Source organism: Dendropsophus ebraccatus, chromosome 9 (assembly GCF_027789765.1).
Source record: "Dendropsophus ebraccatus isolate aDenEbr1 chromosome 9, aDenEbr1.pat, whole genome shotgun sequence".
Taxonomy (NCBI): Eukaryota; Metazoa; Chordata; class Amphibia; order Anura; family Hylidae; genus Dendropsophus; species Dendropsophus ebraccatus.
The window spans coordinates 84,043,059-84,064,289 of NC_091462.1; the positions used below are offsets into that span (position 1 = coordinate 84,043,059).

Genomic DNA, 21,231 nt, shown 5'->3' on the forward strand with positions numbered 1-21,231 from the left:
GTACTGGAGTCTCCCAAATAAACTTGTCCTTTAACTGTATTATTGTAACCACTTCATCATCATATAAACTTTTATTTGATCCCAACATCTCCTGAATAGGAGCTGCAGTTACAGGTTGTTGCTGCTACACAATAAATGGAGAAAAACTGTACACGGTTGTGTGGGTACACGGCACGGTGCTGAGTATTTTCATCTTGCTATATATTTTTGTACAACCTCTATGGGGTTAACAGAATCGGGTTGCAAAACTACCATTTCAACTATTACTTCTTTCACTTCTGCTCTTCAAATATATATTTTTAAAGGTGATACACATAAACTAAACAGGAATATGTACAGACACACCAGGTTCACCCAGAGAAACAATGCAAACGAATGACTGCAGTTCTATACAGACAGGAAGCTCAGGAGTCTGTTCTGATGAGGAAAACCCCTTCAGGGTGCCTTCACACATACCGACTCGCAGCAAAAAACTCTCTGCCAATTTCTGCTACGAGCCGAGGTCCTGGAAGGCCCCTATCACTACATACAAGCAGTGGTCTGAAAGACCGCTGTGTGTATGTAATGCAGCTGCCCCCTCAACCCCTTCGGCTTCCGCACCGGTCCCGCACCGCTGTCTGCATACATTACCTGGCTCTGGCTGCACTGGGTCCCGGCGTCTTGCTTTGCCGCCCAGCCAATCAGTGTGTTGCCCAGCCGCAGCCACTGATTGGCTGGGCGGCAGAGCAGGACCCCGGGACTCCGTGCAGCCAGAGCCAGGTAATGTATGGAGACAGCGGTGCAGGACCGATGCGGGAGCCGAAGGGGTTAAGGGGCGGCTGCATTACATACACGCAGCGGTCTTTCAGACCACTGCTTGTATGTAGTGATAGGGGCCTTCCAGGACCTCGGCTCGTAGCAGAAACTCGCAGACAGTTTTTTGCTGCGAGTCGGTATGTGTGAAGGCACCCCCAAGGTGTTAAACTAGATACTAAATTATAGTATGCCATAGTACGCTATTTCTATTATAGTTACTAGTTATATAATTCACAATTAGAATAATTAATAGGGCATTCTAGTATAAATTTCTATTTGTTAGTGTATGTCCATTCTATGGTCAGGTGGATTCCGCCGTCCGCCCAAAAAGAATTGACATGTTAATTCTTTTTTTGCGGATGGCAGCATCTGCTTGAATAGAATGGAGCCTATGGGACGGACAGATCTTCAAGCGCGGGGGCGATTCAGTAGTGTGCACAAACCCTTAGCGTTTTCCTTCACTTGACAAACCGTTTTTTTTCTTTTGGTGGGGGGGGGGGGGTCAATTGCAGTTTTTGCAATAAGTAGCATGCTTTCTCTATGGCATTTTTTTCACTCATCTTTCTCCCCTAGATTTTAATAAGTTTTTTTTTTCCCCTGCTTGAAATGCATATAAATGTTTAGAATTTTTTGTTGTGGGAAAAAATGATCATTTGTACCTTTTTGTGTGAAGTCGCCCACACAGACTAGAAAGTCTATGTACTGTATGTGCCAGAACAGGAAAAGGGAACCTGCGGCCCTCAAACTGTTTCAAAACTGCTGTTCTAAGGGTAGATTTACACGTATATTATTGCAGGGGATTACGCGCTGCAAGTTTTGCAGCGAAATCTGCTGCAATAGCTGGTACTGCTATAGCCTATGGCCCTGCATTACGTTTGCCGATCAACTGCCAAAGCTTTAAACAAGATAAATACATTACCTGTCCATGCTCCCTTCTTCTTCTCCAGCTCCTTGGTCACTGACAGCCCGCTTGGCCGATCTGTGGCTGCGGTGGAACAGCGCACTAATATGGGTATATCTATATCATAAAAATCAAAGTCTGCCTGTCTGTCTGTCCTTCTGTCTGTCTGGCTGTCTGTCCTCTATAGACTTCCAAACGCCTGAACCGTTTGACCCCAAATTTGGCACACAGATACATTGGGTGACCGGGAAGGTTATTGCGAAGGTCCCGTCCCCGCCAGATGTACAGGAGGGGAGGGGGAGGGGAAAGAGAGGCGCCCCATAGAGATGAATGGGAAAATCTCCTCACTGCAAACACAGGTGATATAATTAGCTGCAGCAGACACGGCAGTTGGAGCCTTAGCAACCAATAGGATTACTGCTTTCATTTTCACAGGGAGCAATGGTTGCTAGGGAAGCTGCCTCACAACATCCACAGTAATAACTGGTAGACCCCCTACTCCATCTATACTGTACATGTATATACAGGGCCCCCTACTCCATCTATACAGTACATGTATATACAGGACCCCCTACTCCATCTATACAGTACATGTATATACAGGGACCCCTACTCCAACTACACATTACATGTATATACAGGACCCCCTACTCCATCTATACAGTACATGTATATACAGGACCCCCTACTCCATCTATACAGTACATGTATATACAGGACCCCCTACTCCATCTATACAGTACATGTATATACAGGACCCCCTACTCCATCCATACAGTACATGTATATACAGCAGTGGCGTCGCTAGGCAGTTTTATTCGGGGCTCATGCCCCGAATAAAATGCCTGCTGCCCCGGATTTCTTCAGCCCCGGTCTTGCGAGCCAGATGCGGCTCTTTTGATGGCCGCATCTGGCTCGCAGATCGCGGCTGCTGCCCGCCTCGCCAGCTGCTCATCTCATCTACTGCCCACCCGTAGCACCCGCCGTGCATGCTGCTCCAATCCAATCAGCGGAGACCGGAAGTGCGGGGCCGCTGCGGCGGGCCGTGGCGCACGCGCTGATTGGATGCGTACACCACGGCCCGCCGCAGCGCAGCACATCCGGCGGCCGCTACGAGCGGCCAGTAGGTGAAACTCGGTGGAGGTGACTGTGGAGGTGAGGAGGCATGGGGGAGAGAAGCAAGGGGGAGAGAGGTATGGGGTGAAAAGTATATGGGGGAGAGGACCACGGGGGAGAGAAGTATCTGGGGGAGAGGAGCAAGGGGGGAGAAAAGCATGGTGTAGAGAAGCATATGGGGGAGAAAAGCATATGGGGGAGAGAAGCATGGGGGAAGAGAAGCAAGGGGGAAGAAAAGCATGGTGGAGAGAAGCATATGTGGGAGAGAAGCATGGGGGAGAAAAGCATGGAGGAGAGAAGCATATGGGGGAGAGAAGCATGGGGGGAGAAAAGCATGGTGTAGAGAAGCATATGGGGGAGAAAAGCATATGGGGGAGAGAAGCATGGGGGAAGAGAAGCAAGGGGGAAGAAAAGCATGGTGGAGAGAAGCATATGTGGGAGAGAAGCATATGTGGGAGAAAAGCATGGGGGAGAGAAGCATATGGGGGAGAGAAGCATGGGGGGAGAAAAGCATGGGGGGAGAAAAGCATGGGGGGAGAAAAATATGGGGGAGAAAAGCGTGGGGGGAGAAAAGCATGGGGGAGAAAAGCATGGGGGGAGAAAAGCATGGGGGGAGAAAAGCATGGGGGGAGAGAAGCGTGGGGGGAGAAAAGCATGGGGGGAGAGAAGCATGGGGGGAGAGAAGCATGGGGGGAGAGAAGCAGGGTAGAGAAGCATGGGAGGAAAAGCAGGGGGGAGAGAAGCAGGGAAGAAATATGGGGGGGAGAAGCATGGGAGAGAGAAGTGGGGGGAGAAGTATGGGGGAGAGAAGCAGAGGAGAGAAGCAGGGGGGAGAATTATGGGGGGAAAAGCAGGGGAGAGAAGCACAGGGGAGAAGTATGGGGGATAGAAGCAGGGAAGAGAAGCACGGGGAAGAGATGTATGGGGGAGAGAAGCAGGGGTGAGAAGTATGGGGAGAGAAGCAAGGGGAAGAAGTATGGGGGAGAAAAGCAGGGGGGAGAAGTATTGGGGAGAGAAGCATAGGGGAGAGAAGCGGGGGGGGGGGGGGGGGGGGGGGGAGAAGCATGGGGAAAAGAGGGGGCCGGGTGGGGTAGTGTGTGTGGGTGGAGAAGGTGAGGTGGGGTAGTGTGTGTGGGTGGAAGGGGTCAGGTGGGGTAGTGTGTTTGGGGATGGCAGTCGGGTTAATTGCAGGCAGGATGGGAACTTTATTACTATGGTATGTACAGCAGGCGCATTATTACTATATAGGAGGCACAGCAGAGGGGGTATTACTATATGGAGGGTACAGCAGGAGGCATTATTACTACATAGGAGGCACAGCAGAGGGTGCATTATTACTATATGGAGGGTACAGCAGGGGGCATAATACCTATATAGGGCACAGCAGAGGGCATTATTACTATATAAGGGTACACAGCAGGGGGACATTTTACAATGTGGGGTAATACAGCAGGAGGCATTGTTACTATAGGGCACAACACTGGACATTATTACTATTTGGGGGCACAGCAGAGTATCCTACCTACAGGGGGCAACATACTTACCTACCTACTCACTGACACCAGGTAGTGGAATAACTACTGTATGGGAGCCTATAGGAGGGGAAAAGGGAAGGAAATTGAAGGAAAAGTGCAGAGCCTGAGATGTTTGTCTGGCAGGTTCTGAAGAGATGAATTGCAACTGAAAGAAATCATCATGGTGGTTTGGGCCGGATGGAGAGGAAAAGGGAAAGAGAACAACTCAGATCAAAGAAGACGTCACCTGTGAGTCACTGAATGAGGTTTTTGCATTTTGTAGAACGTTATCTGGTAGGAGTTCCCCGAGGTAGAAAAGGTTGGGAAACACTGGCCTAGAGGATAGGAGCTAGGGCAGACCTCCCAGAGGCTGTGTGTACAGGGGGAGCTGTGAAGGAGCTGTCTGTGCCTGCTTAGCCACAGTTATTAAGAGTGGAGGCAATAGAGCAGGACTAATTGAGCAGTCATTGGGGTTACTAGCTTCTGCATCGGGCTCCTTCGCTAAGCGCTTATGACGACACTCAGAGGGCCCGGGCCCCGGATGTTTTAGGACCCTAGCAACTCCCTTGATATACAGGACCCCCTACTCCATCTATACAGTACATGTATATACAGGACCCCCTACTCCATCTATACAGTACAGGTATACAGGACCCCCTACTCCATCTATACAGTACATGTATATACAGGGCCCCCTACTCCATCTATACATTACATGTATATACAGGGCCCCCTACTCCATCCATACAGTACATGTATATACAGGACCCCCTACTCCAACTACACATTACATGTATATACAGGACCCCCTACTCCATCTATACAGTACATGTATATACAGGGCCCCCTACTCCATCTATACAGTACATGTATATACAGGACCCCCTACTCCATCCATACAGTACATGTATATACAGGGCACAACAGGTATACCAAACTGTGACTGGGTAACATTGCTACACCAGACCTGACCAATACCGCCATACTGTGCTGGATAACACTGTCATACCAGACCTGACCAATACCGCCTTACTGTGACTGGATAACACTGCCATATCAGACCTGACCAATACCGCCATACTGTGACTGGATAACACCTCCATACCAGACCTGACCAATACCGCCATACTTTGACTGGATAACACCTCCATACTAGACCTGACCAATACTGCCATACTGTGACTGGGTAACACCGCCACACCAGACCTGACCAATACCGCCATACTGTGACTGGATAACACTGCCACACCAGACCTGACCAATACCGCCATACTGTGACTGGATAACACTGCCACACCAGACCTGACCAATACCGCCATACTGTGACTGGATAACACTGCCACACCAGACCTGACCAATACCGCCATACTGTGACTGAATAACACTGTCATACCAGACCTGACCAATACCGCCATACTGTGACTGGATAACACTGTCATATAAGACCTGACCAATACAGCCATACTGTGAAAGGATAACACTGCCACACCAGACCTGACCAATACCGCTATACTGTGACTGGATAACACTGCCATACCAGACCTGACCAATACCGCCATACTGTGCTGGATAACACTGTCATACCAGACCTGACCAATACCGCCATACTGTGACTGGATAACACTGCCATACCAGACCTGACCAATACTGGCAAACTGTGACTGGGTAACACCGCCACATCAGTCCTGACCAATACCACCATACTGTGACTGGATAACACCATCATATCAGACCTGACCAATACTGCCATACTGTGACTGGATAACACCGCTATACCAGACCTGACCAATACCACCATACCGTGACTGGATAACACCGCCACACCAGACCTGACCAATACCGCCATACTGTGACTGGATAACACCCCCATACCAGACATGACCAATACTGACACACTGTGACTGAATAACACTGCCATACGGGTAAATACAACCCTGCAGGTATACAGGACACTACAGGTATACAGGACCCCAAAACTATACACTACAAGTGCACGGGACCTTCACAAAACTATATACTACAGGTATATAGGACCCCAAACTTTACACTACAGGTATACAGGACCCCAAAACTATATACTACAGGTATACAGGACCTCCACCAACTATATACTTCAGGTATACAGGACCTCCACCAACTATATACTACAGGTATACAGGACCCCAAACTATACACTACAGGTATACAGGACCCCAAAACTATACACTACAGGTATACAGGAACTCCACCAACTATATACTACAGGTATATAGGACCCCAAACTATACACTACAGGTATACAGGACCTCAAAACCATACACTACAGGTATACAGGACCTCAAAACCATACACTACAGGTATACAGGACCTACACCAACTCTATAATACAGGTATACAGCACCTTCACCAACTCTATACTACAAGTATACAGGACCCCAAATATACTACAGGTATACAGGAACTCCACCAGCTATATACTACAGGTATATAGGACCCCAAACTATACACTACAGGTATACAGGACCTCCACCAACTCTATACTATAGTTATACAGGACCCTCAATCTATTTACTACAGGTATACAGGACCCCCGAACTATATACTACAGGTATACAAGACCTCCACCAATTATACACTACAGGTATCCAGGACCCTCAAACTATAAACTACAGGTATACAAGACCTTCACTAACTATACATTACAGGTATACAGCACCAACTATATACTACAGGTATACAGGACCCCCGAACTATACAGTACAGGTATACAGGACTTTCACCAACTGTACACTGCAGGTATACAGGACCTCCCTCAACTCTTCACTATAGGTATACAGCCCCCCCAACTATGCACTACAGATATGCGAGACCCCTAAAAACTATACATTGTGGGTATGCAGAACCCCTCCAACTATGCACTACAGGTATACACTAATTCCACTGATTAACTCAGATGAAACAATACCTTTAGCTTGGCCTCCTGGGCAGCTTAGTACAAATCTAATTAACACACTGACACTTTATACCCGGGCAGCGCCGGGTACATTTTCTAGTATATCTATATATTTCATATTTCCTTATTGTCTGCTAACATCTTGCTGAAGCAGTTTTTACCCAACGAAAGAGCCATGTGGTGAATATGGTGTTTTCATTAGTTTTTTTTTTTTTTCTGAAAAACAGTAAGTGCAAATCCAGTGTTATACCTGGAGAATGCAAAACTGCAAAAGAACCCTGTTTGCCTTAATAGATAATTCACATATAAAAAGTTTCTTTCCTACTGTATTATAGTTATGTATAGAAATGACATAAGTATTTAGCTTGTACACAGATCACACCCTGCACATGCACAGTGCTGGCCACCTGTCAGCTTCTACCTAGTTCTTCTATGTCAGGCCAGTTCTGGGAAATCAGGCTGCAGCATCCAAGGCTACGGAAACTCCCTAAACTATTCACTGGAAGAAGACCAAGACTGAGATTGGATGCAACACACAGTGGTGAGTTTCACTTTCACTTAGAATAGACTGTAGCAGTGCCAAGGACAAAGGCTTCTCACGTGGAATAGCTTCACAAAGGAAAACTCTCATCATCTTCATATATCACTGCATTAATCTCAGCGATCACCCCCTTCATTGTACAACAGCTTCTGCATACAACACTACCTTCCCTATATGTGCATCCATTATATGTGCAACAATTATACATGCATCTATTATATGTGCAAATATACATGCATCCATCATATGTGCAAATATTATACATGCATCCATTATATGTGCAAATATTATACATGCATCCATTATATGTGCAAATATTATACATACATCCATTATATGTGCAAATATTATACATACATCCATTATATGTGCAACAATTATACATGCATCCATTATATGTGCAACAATTATACATGCATCCATTATATGTGCAACAGTTTTACATGCATTGATTTTATACCTGTCCATTTTAAGTACATCAGTACTAGTACTAGTACTAGGTGAGAATGATCAATTAAAATGAGAAGAAGACCTGGTTTCATACCAGGCCACCATAAGGCATGGTTCAAACTAGTATAATACAAAAGCATTTTTGCATCAGTATGGCAGTCGCAAGTCCCAGCCCATTCACATGTCTGAACATCAGGACTGACACCAGTCACTTCCAGTCATCAGGTCTGTTGTTGGACTGGGGACTTGCGCCCATAATATGAATGCAAAAATCCATTTGTATTGTGCTAGTGTGGACCCAGCCTAAGGGTCCTATTCCACGGGCCGAGCAGCCTAAGGGTCCTATTCCACGGGCCGATCTGCTAGATCGGCGCTCCTTTACTGGGCCTATTCCACGGCCCCGATGATTGTGAAACAAGGGCTGCAGGGACATCCTTACCGATGTCCTTGCAGCCCTTGCTTTATACATTACCTGTCCGGGCGCAGGTCCGGGAGAAGAAGACCTGCCCCCGGACAGGTAATGTATGGTTCTGCTGAAATCGTCGGTCGCCACCACGCACCGCTATTCAACCGTAGCGAACAACGATTTTAGGTCTGAACCTCAACAATGATTTTAGGTCTGAACCTAAATGAACGATCTGCCGATGACACGATCATCGGCTGATCGTTCTCTCTATTCCACGGAGCAAAAATGGGGCTGATTCGGCCAATTATCGCTCCTGTGGAATAGGCTCCTAAGGGCCCTTTTCCACGGGACGATTATCGTTTGCATAATCGTTACTGATAAACGATCCAAACGACCGTTATTGCGAAAGACCTGAAATCGTTCACCCATTTACATTGAACGATAATCGTTACTTATGATCGTTCTCGCGGTCGTCTTGTTGTCGCTATTGCGTTCGTCACTACTGCGAACGACCGAGCGATGTCTTATTCAATGAGAACGATTTGCGAACAAACAACGATAAAAATAGGTCCAGGTCTTCTTAAACGATCAACAATTTCTCGTTCGATCGTTAATCGTTAACTGCTATTCAACCGAACGATTATCGTTTAGATTCGAACGACTTAACGATAATCTGAACGATAATCGTCCTGTGGAATAGGGCCCTAAGGATCTATTCTGACTAGAAACTGAGCTGCGGTTCTTGATGTGCCACTCAAAGTGTACAACAAAAAAAAACACGTAATTTTACCAATGACTGCGGCAGTCTGGGGATTTTAAGGTGCTTTACCTGTACCGAACTATGGCGGTAATGAAAAGAACTTAACAGTCATAGAGTCTGTTCCCATGCCAGGTATACAGCTCCATGCCACTGGATATATACCCTTGTGCTTCCATATTATACCTTCACACAGCATCATAACAAGCGGTGGGGGTCCAAACACCCAGACCTCAACGGATCCAAACTTTCGACGTCTCTATGACACTTACAATTTTACGCTGCGGTGACCCTCTTCTATTTCCATAATGCAGCACGCAATGCAACTTGCCACAATTTTCTACATGTTAAATTCATACAGAAACTGATATGTCAATGGTGTATGGTATCATAGAGATCACTGTACACATCAGCCCACACACATAGGTTGTAAACAATGTCCTGCCCCACCCCTACAGTCGCCATCTCCGACACCCCACAGCGCAGGGGGCCAGGACTTTATGCCAACTTCAGAACATTTACCCAATTTTAACCCTCTAAGATGAAAGTGCAACTAATGGAAGCAAGAAATCCGCAATGTACATATACAGCACCATAGTGACACTTTATTATTTCATCCCAAATCACATGTGGGCAAACTGTGCAATAAGTCAGACATGACCCATCCAGGTGGCAGCTGGATCCCAGAGACCTCAGTCTTAGTGCACTACATCTGTACAGGAATTTATGATAAAGAAAAGCAAAACTTTTCAATGGAAACAGTTAGGGATGTAGGAAGAAGAAAAGAATAAATAAACTCCTGTATATGTCTAGTACAGCCTGGTATATTCAGTGCATATATGACACCTAGTGCCCCATGTAGTGCAGAAGAGACTGGTGACTTACCCTCCATGCTGCACTGTGCGCTCCTCAGCCTGCAGCTCTATGTACAGCAGCGAGGTACAGGCTAGAAGAGAGCTGCTGCTGAGAGCAATGGGAGTGGGCGGGGCCTTGGCGAAGGGGCGGGATTCCCGGGTAACAATGGTCAAGCGCAACCTAACCTGTAGTGCTGAGGGGAGGGGGAGAGCTGAGGAGAGGGGCTGTGTACAGGTATAGCTGAGGAGAGGGGCTGTATACAGGTATAGCTGAGGAGAGGGGCTGTGTACAGGTATAGCTGAGGAGAGGGGCTGTATACAGGTATAGCTGAGGAGAGGGGCTGTATACAGGTATAGCTGAGGAGAGGGGCTGTATACAGGTATAGCTGAGGAGAGGGGCTGTGTACAGGTATAGCTGAGGAGAGGGGCTGTATATAGGTGTAGCTGAGGAGAGGGGCTGTATACAGAGATGTAGCTGAGGAGAGGGGCTGTATACAGATGTAGGTGAGGAGAGGGGCTGTATACAGATGTAGGTGAGGAGAGGGGCTGTATACAGGTGTAGCTGAGGAGAGAGGCTGTATACAGTTATAGCGGAGGAGAGTGGCTGTATACAGAGATGTAGCTGAGGAGAGGGACTGTATACAGGTGTAGCTGAGGAGAGGGACTGTATACAGGTGTAGCTGAGGAGAGAGGCTGTATACAGGTGTAGCTGAGGAGAGAGGCTGTATACAGAGATGTAGCTGAGGAGAGGGGCTGTATACAGGTGTAGCTGAGGAGAGGGGCTGTATACAGGTGTAGCTGAGGAGAGGGGCTGTATACAGATGTAGCTGAGGAGAGGGTCTGTATACAGGTATAGCTGAGGAGAGGGGCTGTATACAGGTGTAGCTGAGGAGAGGGGCCGTATACAGATGTAGCTGAGGAGAGGGGCTGTATACAGGTGTAGCTGAGGAGAGGGGCTGTATACAGGTGTAGCTGAGGAGAGAGGCTGTATACAGAGATGTAGCTGAGGAGAGGGGCTGTATACAGGTGTAGCTGAGGAGAGGGGCTGTGTACAGGTGTACCTGAGGAGAGAGGCTGTATACAGGTATACCTGAGGAGAGGGGCTGTATACAGGTGTAGCTGAGGAGAGGGGCTGTATACAGGTATACCTGAGGAGAGTGGCTGTATACAGAGATGTAGCTGAGGAGAGGGGCTGTATACAGGTATAGCTGAGGAGAGGGGCTGTATACAGGTAAAGCTGAGGAGAGGGGCTGTATACAGGTGTAGCTGAGGAGAGGGGCTGTATACAGTTATAGCTGAGGAGAGTGGCTGTATACAGAGATGTAGCTGAGGAGAGGGACTGTATACAGGTGTAGCTGAGGAGAGAGGCTGTATACAGGTGTAGCTGAGGAGAGTGGCTGTATACAGGTGTAGCTGAGGAGAGCGGCTGTATACAGGTGTAGCTGAGAAGAGGGGCTGTATACAGGTGTAGCTGAGGAGAGGGGCTGTATACAGAGATGTAGCTGAGGAGAGGGGCTGTATACAGGTGTAGCTGAGGAGAGGGGCTGTATACAGAGATGTAGCTGAGGAGAGGGGCTGTATACAGGTATAGCTGAGGAGAGGGGCTGTATACAGGTGTAGCTGAGGAGAGGGGCTGTATACAGGTGTAGCTGAGGAGAGAGGCTGTATACAGGTATATCTGAGGAGAGGGGCTGTATACAGAGATGTAGCTGAGGAGAGGGACTGTATACAGGTGTAGCAGAGGATAGAGGCTGTATACAGGTATAGCTGAGGAGAGGGGCTGTATACAGGTGTAGCAGAGGAGAGGGGCTGTATACAGGTGTAGCAGAGGAGAGGGGCTGTATACATGTGTAGCTGAGGAGAGGGGCTGTATACAGGTGTAGCTGAGGAGAGGGACTGTATACAGGTGTAGCTGAGGAAAGGGGCTGTATACAGGTGTAGCTGAGGAGAGGGTCTGTATACAGGTATAGCTGAGGAGAGGGGCTGTATACAGGTATAGCTGAGGAGAGGGACTGTATACAGATGCAGCTGAGGAGAGGGGCTGTATACAGGTGTAGCTGAGGAGAGGGGCTGTATACAGGTGTAGCTGAGGAGAGGGGCTGTATACAGAGATGTAGCTGAGGAGAGGGACTGTATACAGGTGTAGCTGAGGAGAGGGACTGTATACAGGTGTAGCTGAGGAGAGGGGCTGTATACAGGTGTAGCTGAGGAGAGGGGCTGTATACAGGTGTAGCTGAGGAGAGGGGCTGTATACAGGTGTAGCTGAGGAGAGGGGCTGTATACAGGTGTAGCTGAGGAGAGGGGCTGTATACAGGTGTAGCTGAGGAGAGGGGCTGTATACAGGTGTATCTGAGGAGAGGGAGTGATGTACAGTACATAACAATCATAGTATTAGTAGGAGAGTGGGGGAAATGCATTCTTACATGAGACTGTATGTCGAAGGGGCTGGGCGAAATGTAGTACATGGGACTGTATGCCTTTAAAGGGGTAGTGCAGCGAAAAACTTTTTCTCACATTCCCTTCCCACATGAAAAGTTATATAGATGCATAATATACATTGGTAGCAAATTCCAGACCCTTACACGGCTTTTCCTGGTCCCGCTGGTACTGGAAGTGGCTAACTTCCGGGTTCGGCCAGGACCATGTTACAGCCCCGGGCCACCATCTGGGGTCAACACGTTGGGCCCATACATCATGATCCGGGGCGTTCTTGGGGCTACCGGCACTCCCCCTGCCTTGGCACGCCTCCCTTGCGCTCTGCTATTGGTTAGCGTCTAGCACAGTAATTCCACTACTATTAGAACTGCAAGTCCCAGCGCACCCGATGGCCATACATTGAACTGACGTGTCTGGCCATCGGGTGCGCTGGGACTTGCAGTTCTAATAGTAGTGAAATTGCTGTAGATAGCGCGGCAGGGTAAAGCAGGTCATACTTATCACTGAACTCAAGGAGAACAGTAAAAAAAAAAACAATGAAGTACTCAATCAAGAGTCTCCACTGATGCCCCCAAAAATTTAAATATGCAAAACAGGAGTCCGTGGAGCCTCGGTTGCGAGTCTCAAAACACGGGATAGCCAGATATCTCTAGCCTGTTGTCACGGGGTACCTCCATGATAGGGAGAGCACCACACCACCCTGATAAATAGCCCCTTAAGTCCCACTCGGTTGCGAGTATTGGAACATAAATAGGGAAACACCAGGGTGGCCCCTTATTGTCAATGTCTAACTCAAGGTGCGAGTATTGCGATCATGACAAGGGCTTGCCAAGGCAGCCCACAGACAGCCGTTTCGAGGTTTTTGCCCCTCGTCAGTGTGGAGTAGGATTCTGGCTAGTTGGGGCAATGAAAAATCAACCAACAAAACACAGTTATCACTGAAGTACTCAATCAAGAGTCTCCACTGATGCCCCAAAACGGCTGTCTGTGGATGGAAGCTTGCCTTGGCAGTTCAACTAACAGGGCATGGGTTAAAAGCCAAGACAGTGATGTCAATAACCAAATCAGAACCAAATACCAGATCCAAAGAACAAGCCAGGAGCTGGTGATGCAGGTAAGACTAATCAGCAGTGGGACATTGCCCAGTGCTCCGGAGCTCCTGACTGCCGCGTCACCGCATCACTCAACTAGGCCAGCCTAGTACTTTCCCGTAACATCAATTTAACACTGTATACTTGGCTGTAGATTCCTACCTCCCTTGCCATACGAGGAGTGAAACAAACAGCACAGGAAGGTGGTCAGGTAAGTTCCTGACTGATATGTTACAGCCAGGGCCGTATTATCAGCTGCTGCTGCCCTAGGCACTAAACCTGAAGACGCCCCATCTTGGGGAGTGTGCGGGACAGTGGTTTCGGCCACATGCATTCCTCTACATGTAGAAACATTGTCTGAATCACGTTTTCCTGTTTTTTACCTGCTTAAAACATAAATAAATTTCCACATTGAATCAATGATTAGATCAGTCTGTATATTGTCTGACCGAATTCTCACCACAGGATTGGTAGATTGGTAGGTAATAGCTCCAGACCTGACCAATACCTCCAGGTGCTGGCCAGTCACATGTCTGTGACCTTGGATGGTCCTGCACAAACAATCTCCATGGATAAAACAGCGTGTTGCTGGCGGTAATACTGGCTTATTAAAACAAAAAAAGCTATATAAAGGAAAACACGCTTCTGGACTGCTGTCCCTTCATCAGATCCCTATTGGCATAAACCTGTGATCTAGTGCTGAGGTACTTGGGAGAGACAGCTATTTATTATGTGTAAGTCAAGGCTTACATTGCTTTATGAAGGACCCAACTGCAGTATTGCATATAAAAAAAACTTCTAGGCTATGTTCCCACAACATTTATTTTTTTGGCTGTACAATAACAGTCGTTATTCTGAAATAACGGCCTTTATTTTGACTCAAACAGCCAAAAAGAGATGCTTTGGAAACATAGCCTAAGGGTGCGTTCACACCTACAGGATCTGCAGCAGATCTGCAGCAGATTTGATGCTGTGTTCAGTTATTTAAATGAAATCTGCTGCAGAAAATCAGCTGCAGATCCTGTAGGTGTGAACGCACCATAATGGAAGATTTGGAAGGGATAGCTGTTGGCTAAAAAAAACAACTCAGGCTCGGTTCACACTGCTTTTTCACTGTCTGTTGAATGGATCAATTTTTAATTGTTTATTTTAACGTACAGAAAAACATAGCGTACCACGTTTTTGTGTACATTCAAATATATTTAAGAAAAAACATCCGTTTCCATAATTTTTTGAATAATGTAAGTCAAAAGGAAACTGATCTTGAAAGATGGCCTGTAACTACATCCTTTTTTACCATCTGTTTTCCCCCCCATAAAATGGAAACATTAAATGGACAGCAAAAACGCAGTGTGAACCCAATCTTACACTGTAACAAATACAGTGTACAGTATTTTTAATGTTACATTTACAGAGTGTACTAGCCAAAATATCAGAACTTGATGCAATTGATTCGTTTTGAGGAAGTCCAAGAATCCCAATGGTGGAGTAATGTCTGAGAAGATAGTAGGGCAGGAGTCAGGGCCATTTCAGGATACTTTTGGTAGTTAACCCATCTGACGACAGTATTTTTTTATCTAATACTTTTTATTCTTATTCCCATCACAGTGCAGTAAACAGTACAGTAGTAACAAGTACAAACTTATCAAATGTACAGTATAGCAGTATTGGCATATTACATACAGTGTTGTAAATAGGTCATGAATACATATTACAAAACATGCCACGTCCATTTGAACTGTTAGTAAGGGGGTTCTCCTTAATAAGACCCAATCAAAACAAAGAGCCACTAACAAATAGGGGTCTTTATTACATGGTCAGCCATAATGAGTGTCAGGTATTAATCTGTTACATTTGGCCAAATTTTAACCTTTTTCAAAAAAATCAAAAATGGCAAAATCCATGGTTAGGATGATTTTGGCTTGTACTATGAGTAGAAGAAAGAAATAGCTTTGGATACTGTTGCAATATTTGTGCTTATTATTGTGTTGAAGTTCTTTCCCACATTGAATGGGAGAGGAAAGGTTGTGCTATGACTTAAAGGTGTTAAAGTCTATAGACATCCTGGAAAAGCACTTTTTTTTTTAATTCTTGCTTGTACTTAAAACATTTTTTCCATGGGTCTTTATTAAATATTTTGCCTACTTTTGCTTCTACAGTTTGCTGTATGAGCTCTATTTTCTCTTCACACTTGTACACAGCCTACATAAGTTTCTATCTCTCTTCCTCCAGCCTTTGTGAGCTGCCCTCCATGTTTTTTCTCCCCCTGTCAACCTTTCAAGATGGACTATTACATTGAAAGATTTTTGTGCAAAAAATTGTTATATTATTCAAATTTAAGCAATAATAACAATAATAATAAGCAATTTTTCTGTGTGTGTGTAGGCAACATTCAAATGGCTAACGGAAATTTGTTTGTATGTCATTTATGGCATCTTTTGAGCTGACCATAAAATCATTTGCCAATCATTTGTAAATCTTTAAGTGTAAACATCGTTCCTTTGAAATTATGAACGTTGGTATACTAGAGTATATACGAATGATGGTAATTGCAATTGTAACTAACGACTATTGTTATATGGTAAATGATGAATGGTGAAACTTGCTGAGAACTTTGTTTCTTTCCAGAAGATTATTTGTGGACCGAAGAATTTTCGTCAGCGAAGGACCTTTAAGACTGGTTTCACACTAAGTTTTTCCTATCTGTTTTTTCATTTGTTTTTTTAAAAAAATGGATAGAAAAACGAATGGAAAAACGGATGCATTTGTGTGCATCTGTTTTGATCCGTTTTTGCATTGACTTCCATTATAAAAAAAAGAAAATGGATCTGTTTTTTTAACGGACACAAAAATGAGGTTGACTACATTTTTGTGTACGTTAAAAAAACATCCGTGCTGATCTTTTTTTTTTTTTATAATGGAAGTCAATAGAACAACTGATCAAAATGGATGCACACAATTGCATCAGTTTTCCCTATGTACGAGTCCTCTTTTCCTATGTACCAGTCTGCCATTTACCTTAATCATGTAACATGTTTTGATTTTGTAATGTTCTGTTTGGCATCCCCTATTGCTTGTATAGCGCTCTGGAATGAAGAGTGCTTTAAAAATAAATAAAAATATTAATAATAGCTGTGTATAAGGGCACCTTTAGCCTTCATCACAGTGTGAAGGGGACTGCACCATGCTTAGTTTTCTTAAACACTTCCACTAATGGTTTGTGGTGCTGAGATGCTACAAATAAGCATCAAGACTCCAAGACACTGTACATGCTGTTGTTTTTTTTTTTAAAAAAAGAACATTTAGCCCTATTGCAGTGAACCCTATTCATAACATTTAGCGAAAGGGTATGGGTTTACCCCAATATACAATAAATACATATCACTTAAATACTAATAACCAAAAATAAATACATTTGTAGACTTACACATTGTAGGTGTTTCCTCTTCCGCACATGTAGGTGGAATGACTACATGGCAACCATTGAGACTTTCAACCAAGCATAAGGCTATTTTCCGACAGAGGTCCTCAATGTCATTCTCATCGAGCAAACTAAGGTAGTATTCCCAGGATATTACTCCAATGTCAACCAGAGACTGAAGATAAAGTCCTAAATCTGAAGATGTGGAATTCAAAACCATGTTCTTTACAGATGGAAAAATTTCTTTAAACGAATTCATATCTGTAAACAAATAGCAGAGAAAACACGTAACAGCATCAAGTAAATACATCAAGTAAATGCCTTCTACAAAAAGAATCACATTGGAACCACAACTGCATTTTTTGCAGACAGTTTCCTCATTTTGTTTAACCAGCCAATGGCTATTTAAACCTGCTGCTGAGGAACTGCTTTGTTCCCAATTTTCTTTACAACCCATATTACAAAAGAATTATTTGAAGTTAGTTACAATAAAAAGATAATTTTAAAGAAACAGTTTGCCTGGTCCAGCTGGAAGGAGGGATGTGTTAGGAGGCCTTGGGTTCATAAAGCATAGATGTCACCAAGACATACACGCCATATATGCATAAAGGAAACACCAAATCTTAAAAAGAAAAGTCAGGCGAAAATTTTGGTTTAAGTATTGTATTGCCCCCCCAAAAGTTATACAAATCACCAATATACACTTATTACGGGAAATGCACATAAAATGCTTTTTTCCCTGCACTTACTACTGCATCAAGGCTTCACTTCCTGGATAACATGGTGATGTCACTTCCTGGATAAAATGGTGATGTCACGACCCGACTCCCAGAGCTGTGCGGGCTGTGGCTGCTGGAGAGGATGATGGCAGAGGGATGCCCAGTGTCCCTCCAGTGCCCTGTGTCCCTCAGTGTCCCCCTGCCATCATCCTCTCCAGCAGCCACAGCCCGCACAGCTCTGGGAGTCGGGTCGTGACATCACCATGTTATCCAGGAAGTGAAGCCTTGGTGCAGTAGTAAGTGCAGGGAAAAAAACACTTTATAAGCATTTCCCGTAATAAGTGTATATTGGTGATTTGTATAACTTTTGAGGGGCAATACAATACCTAAATAAAAAATTTTGCCGGACTTCTGATTTAAACAGCAGATACTGTTTGATCATGATCAAATGTGACCCACCAAATATCCTTTAGAATTTATGTTTCAGGCTATGTTCACACAATGGTTTTTTTTTCCGGACAGACATATTTTCGCTAAATAAAATGAATGGTTGCCCCAAAAAATGGCAGAAATAAGAAATGTGATCAAAGCCTTAACAAAATGTTTAGAATAACTATGCAAAAGGAATTCCTAATATAATTCCAGAATTTTTATGTCTGAACAGTGCGACCCACATACTGCAACCCACAAGAGCATTTGAGCAATAATATGACGAAACTGGACAATTGTATACTTCTTTGACAAAAACACTTCTCCTCTCCATGAAAGTAAAATTAGCCCGAGGGGTCTCTGAAATAAATTACCAAAGTAAATATCCATTTGCCTGGCATTGTATCATACTGTACTGTTCCACTGCCCATTTAATGGGGTGGAGTTCGTACTGACCTACTGATATAGAGGATGGAGTTTGCTCGGAGCTAGGAAGCTGTGCAGATTATGCATTTTTCTAAGCCTAATGCCTGGAATTTTTGGAACACCATCTTAAAAATCGGATCTCTTCTAATAATAGACCAATGTTTTAAACATTGGGTCCGATCTCTGTGGGTCCGATCTCTCTCGACCCACAATTAAATTCAGTTATGCCCATACTTCTTCTGTTTTTTTGTTTTTTTTGTTTTAACCTCTGCTTTTTTTATTTTTCTTGTCTTCACTTTTCTGCAAGCAGTTGGCCAGTGTGTTTTTTCCCTTGTTTTATTATAAGCCTGATTTACATAGGAAGGAAGTTATATAGTTTTTTTTTTTATTGGGGGGGGGGGGAGGCGGCTTCTCAGGAAGACTGTAACTCACGGGTCTCCAAACTGCAGCCCTCTAGCTGTTGCGAAACCACAACTCCCATCGTGCCTGGACAGCTAAAGCTTTGTATTTGGCTGTCCAGGCATGATGGGAAATCAGCAACAGCTGGAGGGCTGCAGTTTGGAGACCCATTCTCTAACTGTTTACTCCTTTTCCCACATACTGGATGCTATCAGGAGCTTAAATCCTCTTTTGGGTGTTTGGAATAACATTGCTTCCAAAAAGGGAGCGTGAACGGCCGTGAGAATTCTGTTAACATGTAAAAAGGACACTGTTTATTGCCAAGTTCTTAGCAAAGCATCTCTTAAAACTTTTGTGAAATTTTCTGAACTGTCACTTAACTATTTTCACATGTACAGTACAATTGTATAATAGGAAATAGAATCAGTGGTTTACTAAAAAAAATCTCAAAATAGAAGAAATTTGTATCTGATCAGGAAATTGAAGTTCTTATGACCCTGTTTACTGGAACCACTTGGTATCGTAAGGCAGATCTAGCAGGGTCACTAGGATGCTTAAAAATCCCAGGACATAAGGGAGAAATTTATCTGACAGATTTTTGAAGCCAAAGCCAGGAACAGACCATAAACTGAAAACAGGTCATAAAGGAGAGGGCTGAGATTCTCCCCGTTGTCAAATCCATTCCTGGCACCATAAGGCATAGAGAGTGAGTTGTACCGTTAACCCTTAGAGGACCCGGCCAATTTAAATTTTTGCATTTTAGTTTTTTCCTCCTTGTGCTTAAAAGGCCATAGCACTTGCATTTTTCCACCTAGAAACCCACATGAGCCCTTATTTTTTTGCGTCACTAATTGTACTTTGCAAGAACAGGCTGAATTTTTGCATAAAGTACACTGCGAAACCAGAAAAAAATTGAAGGTGTGGTGAAATTGAAATTAAAAAACGCATTTCTTTTATTTGGGGGGTATGTGTTTTTACGCCATTCGCCCTGGGGTAAAACTGACTTGTTATATATGTTCCTCAAGTTGTTACGATTAAAACGATATGTAACATGTATAACTTATATTGTATCTGATGGCCTGTAAAAAATTCAAACCATTGTCAACAAATATATGTCACTTAAAACCGCTCCGTTCCCAGGCTTATAGCGCTTTTATCCTTTAATCTATGGGGCTGTGTCAGGTGTCATTTTTTGTGCCATGATGTGTTCTTTCTATTGGTACCTTGATTGCGCATATACGACTTTTTGATCGCTTTTTATTACAATTTTTCTGGATTTGATGCAACCAAAAATGCGCAATTTTGCACTTTGGGATTTTTTTGCGCTCACACCGTTTACCATGCGAGATCAGGAATGTGATTAATTAATAGTTCGGGCGATTACGCACGCGGTGATACCAAACATGTTTGTTTATTTATTTATTTGTTTACTTTTATTTAAAACCTGGGAAAAGGGGGGTGATTCAGACTTTTATTAGGGGAGGGGGCTTTTTACTATTAACAACACTTTTTTTTTTTTTTTACACATATACTAGAAGCCCCCCTGGGGGACTTCTAGTATATACACTGTGATCTCTGATTGAGATCTCTGCAGCATAGATATTCTGCAGAGATCCATGAGATCGGCACTCGTTTGCTTTCGGCTGCTGCAGCCGGAAACAAACGAGTGCCGAGCCGGGGACGACGCCACCTTGGAGCGGTCCCCGGCCGGCTTCAGTATCGGAGATCGCTCCTCCAGGACAACGTCCCGGAGGAGCGATCTCCCCACTATACCACCACCGATCATATGCAGCCGGTAATCGGAGGCAGCTGTCATCTTTGACAGCTGCCTCCGATTACCTGATTAGCGGGCATGGCGATCGGACTGTGCCCGCTAATAGCCGCGATCCCGGGCTACATGAGGCACCCGGGATCGCGGCGGTTCAGAGCGCGGCCGCCGCGCGGCCCCACTCTGAACGCGGGGAGGCGGCCCTGGATGTAAGGGTACGTCTAGGGTCGCCTAAGGGTTAATAAGTACTCTGCAACCGTTAGAGGAGGAGGATGG

The 21,231-nt window shown here is 44.9% G+C and overlaps 1 protein-coding gene across 3 annotated transcripts in view; it reads right to left on the bottom strand.

The window, feature by feature from the left end:
* Nucleotides 1-21,231, bottom strand: part of CIITA (class II major histocompatibility complex transactivator) — a 124,403-nt gene that overhangs the window by 40,484 nt on the left and 62,688 nt on the right. For 2 of the 3 annotated variants that reach the window (XM_069983739.1, XM_069983737.1), the window contains exon 2: nucleotides 17,221-17,475. In XM_069983739.1, coding sequence (XP_069839840.1) covers nucleotides 17,221-17,475 — 255 coding nt within the window. Of the gene's footprint in view, nucleotides 1-10,297; nucleotides 10,372-17,220; nucleotides 17,476-21,231 lie in introns of those variants that run through there. The other variant, XM_069983740.1, reaches the window with a different exon arrangement.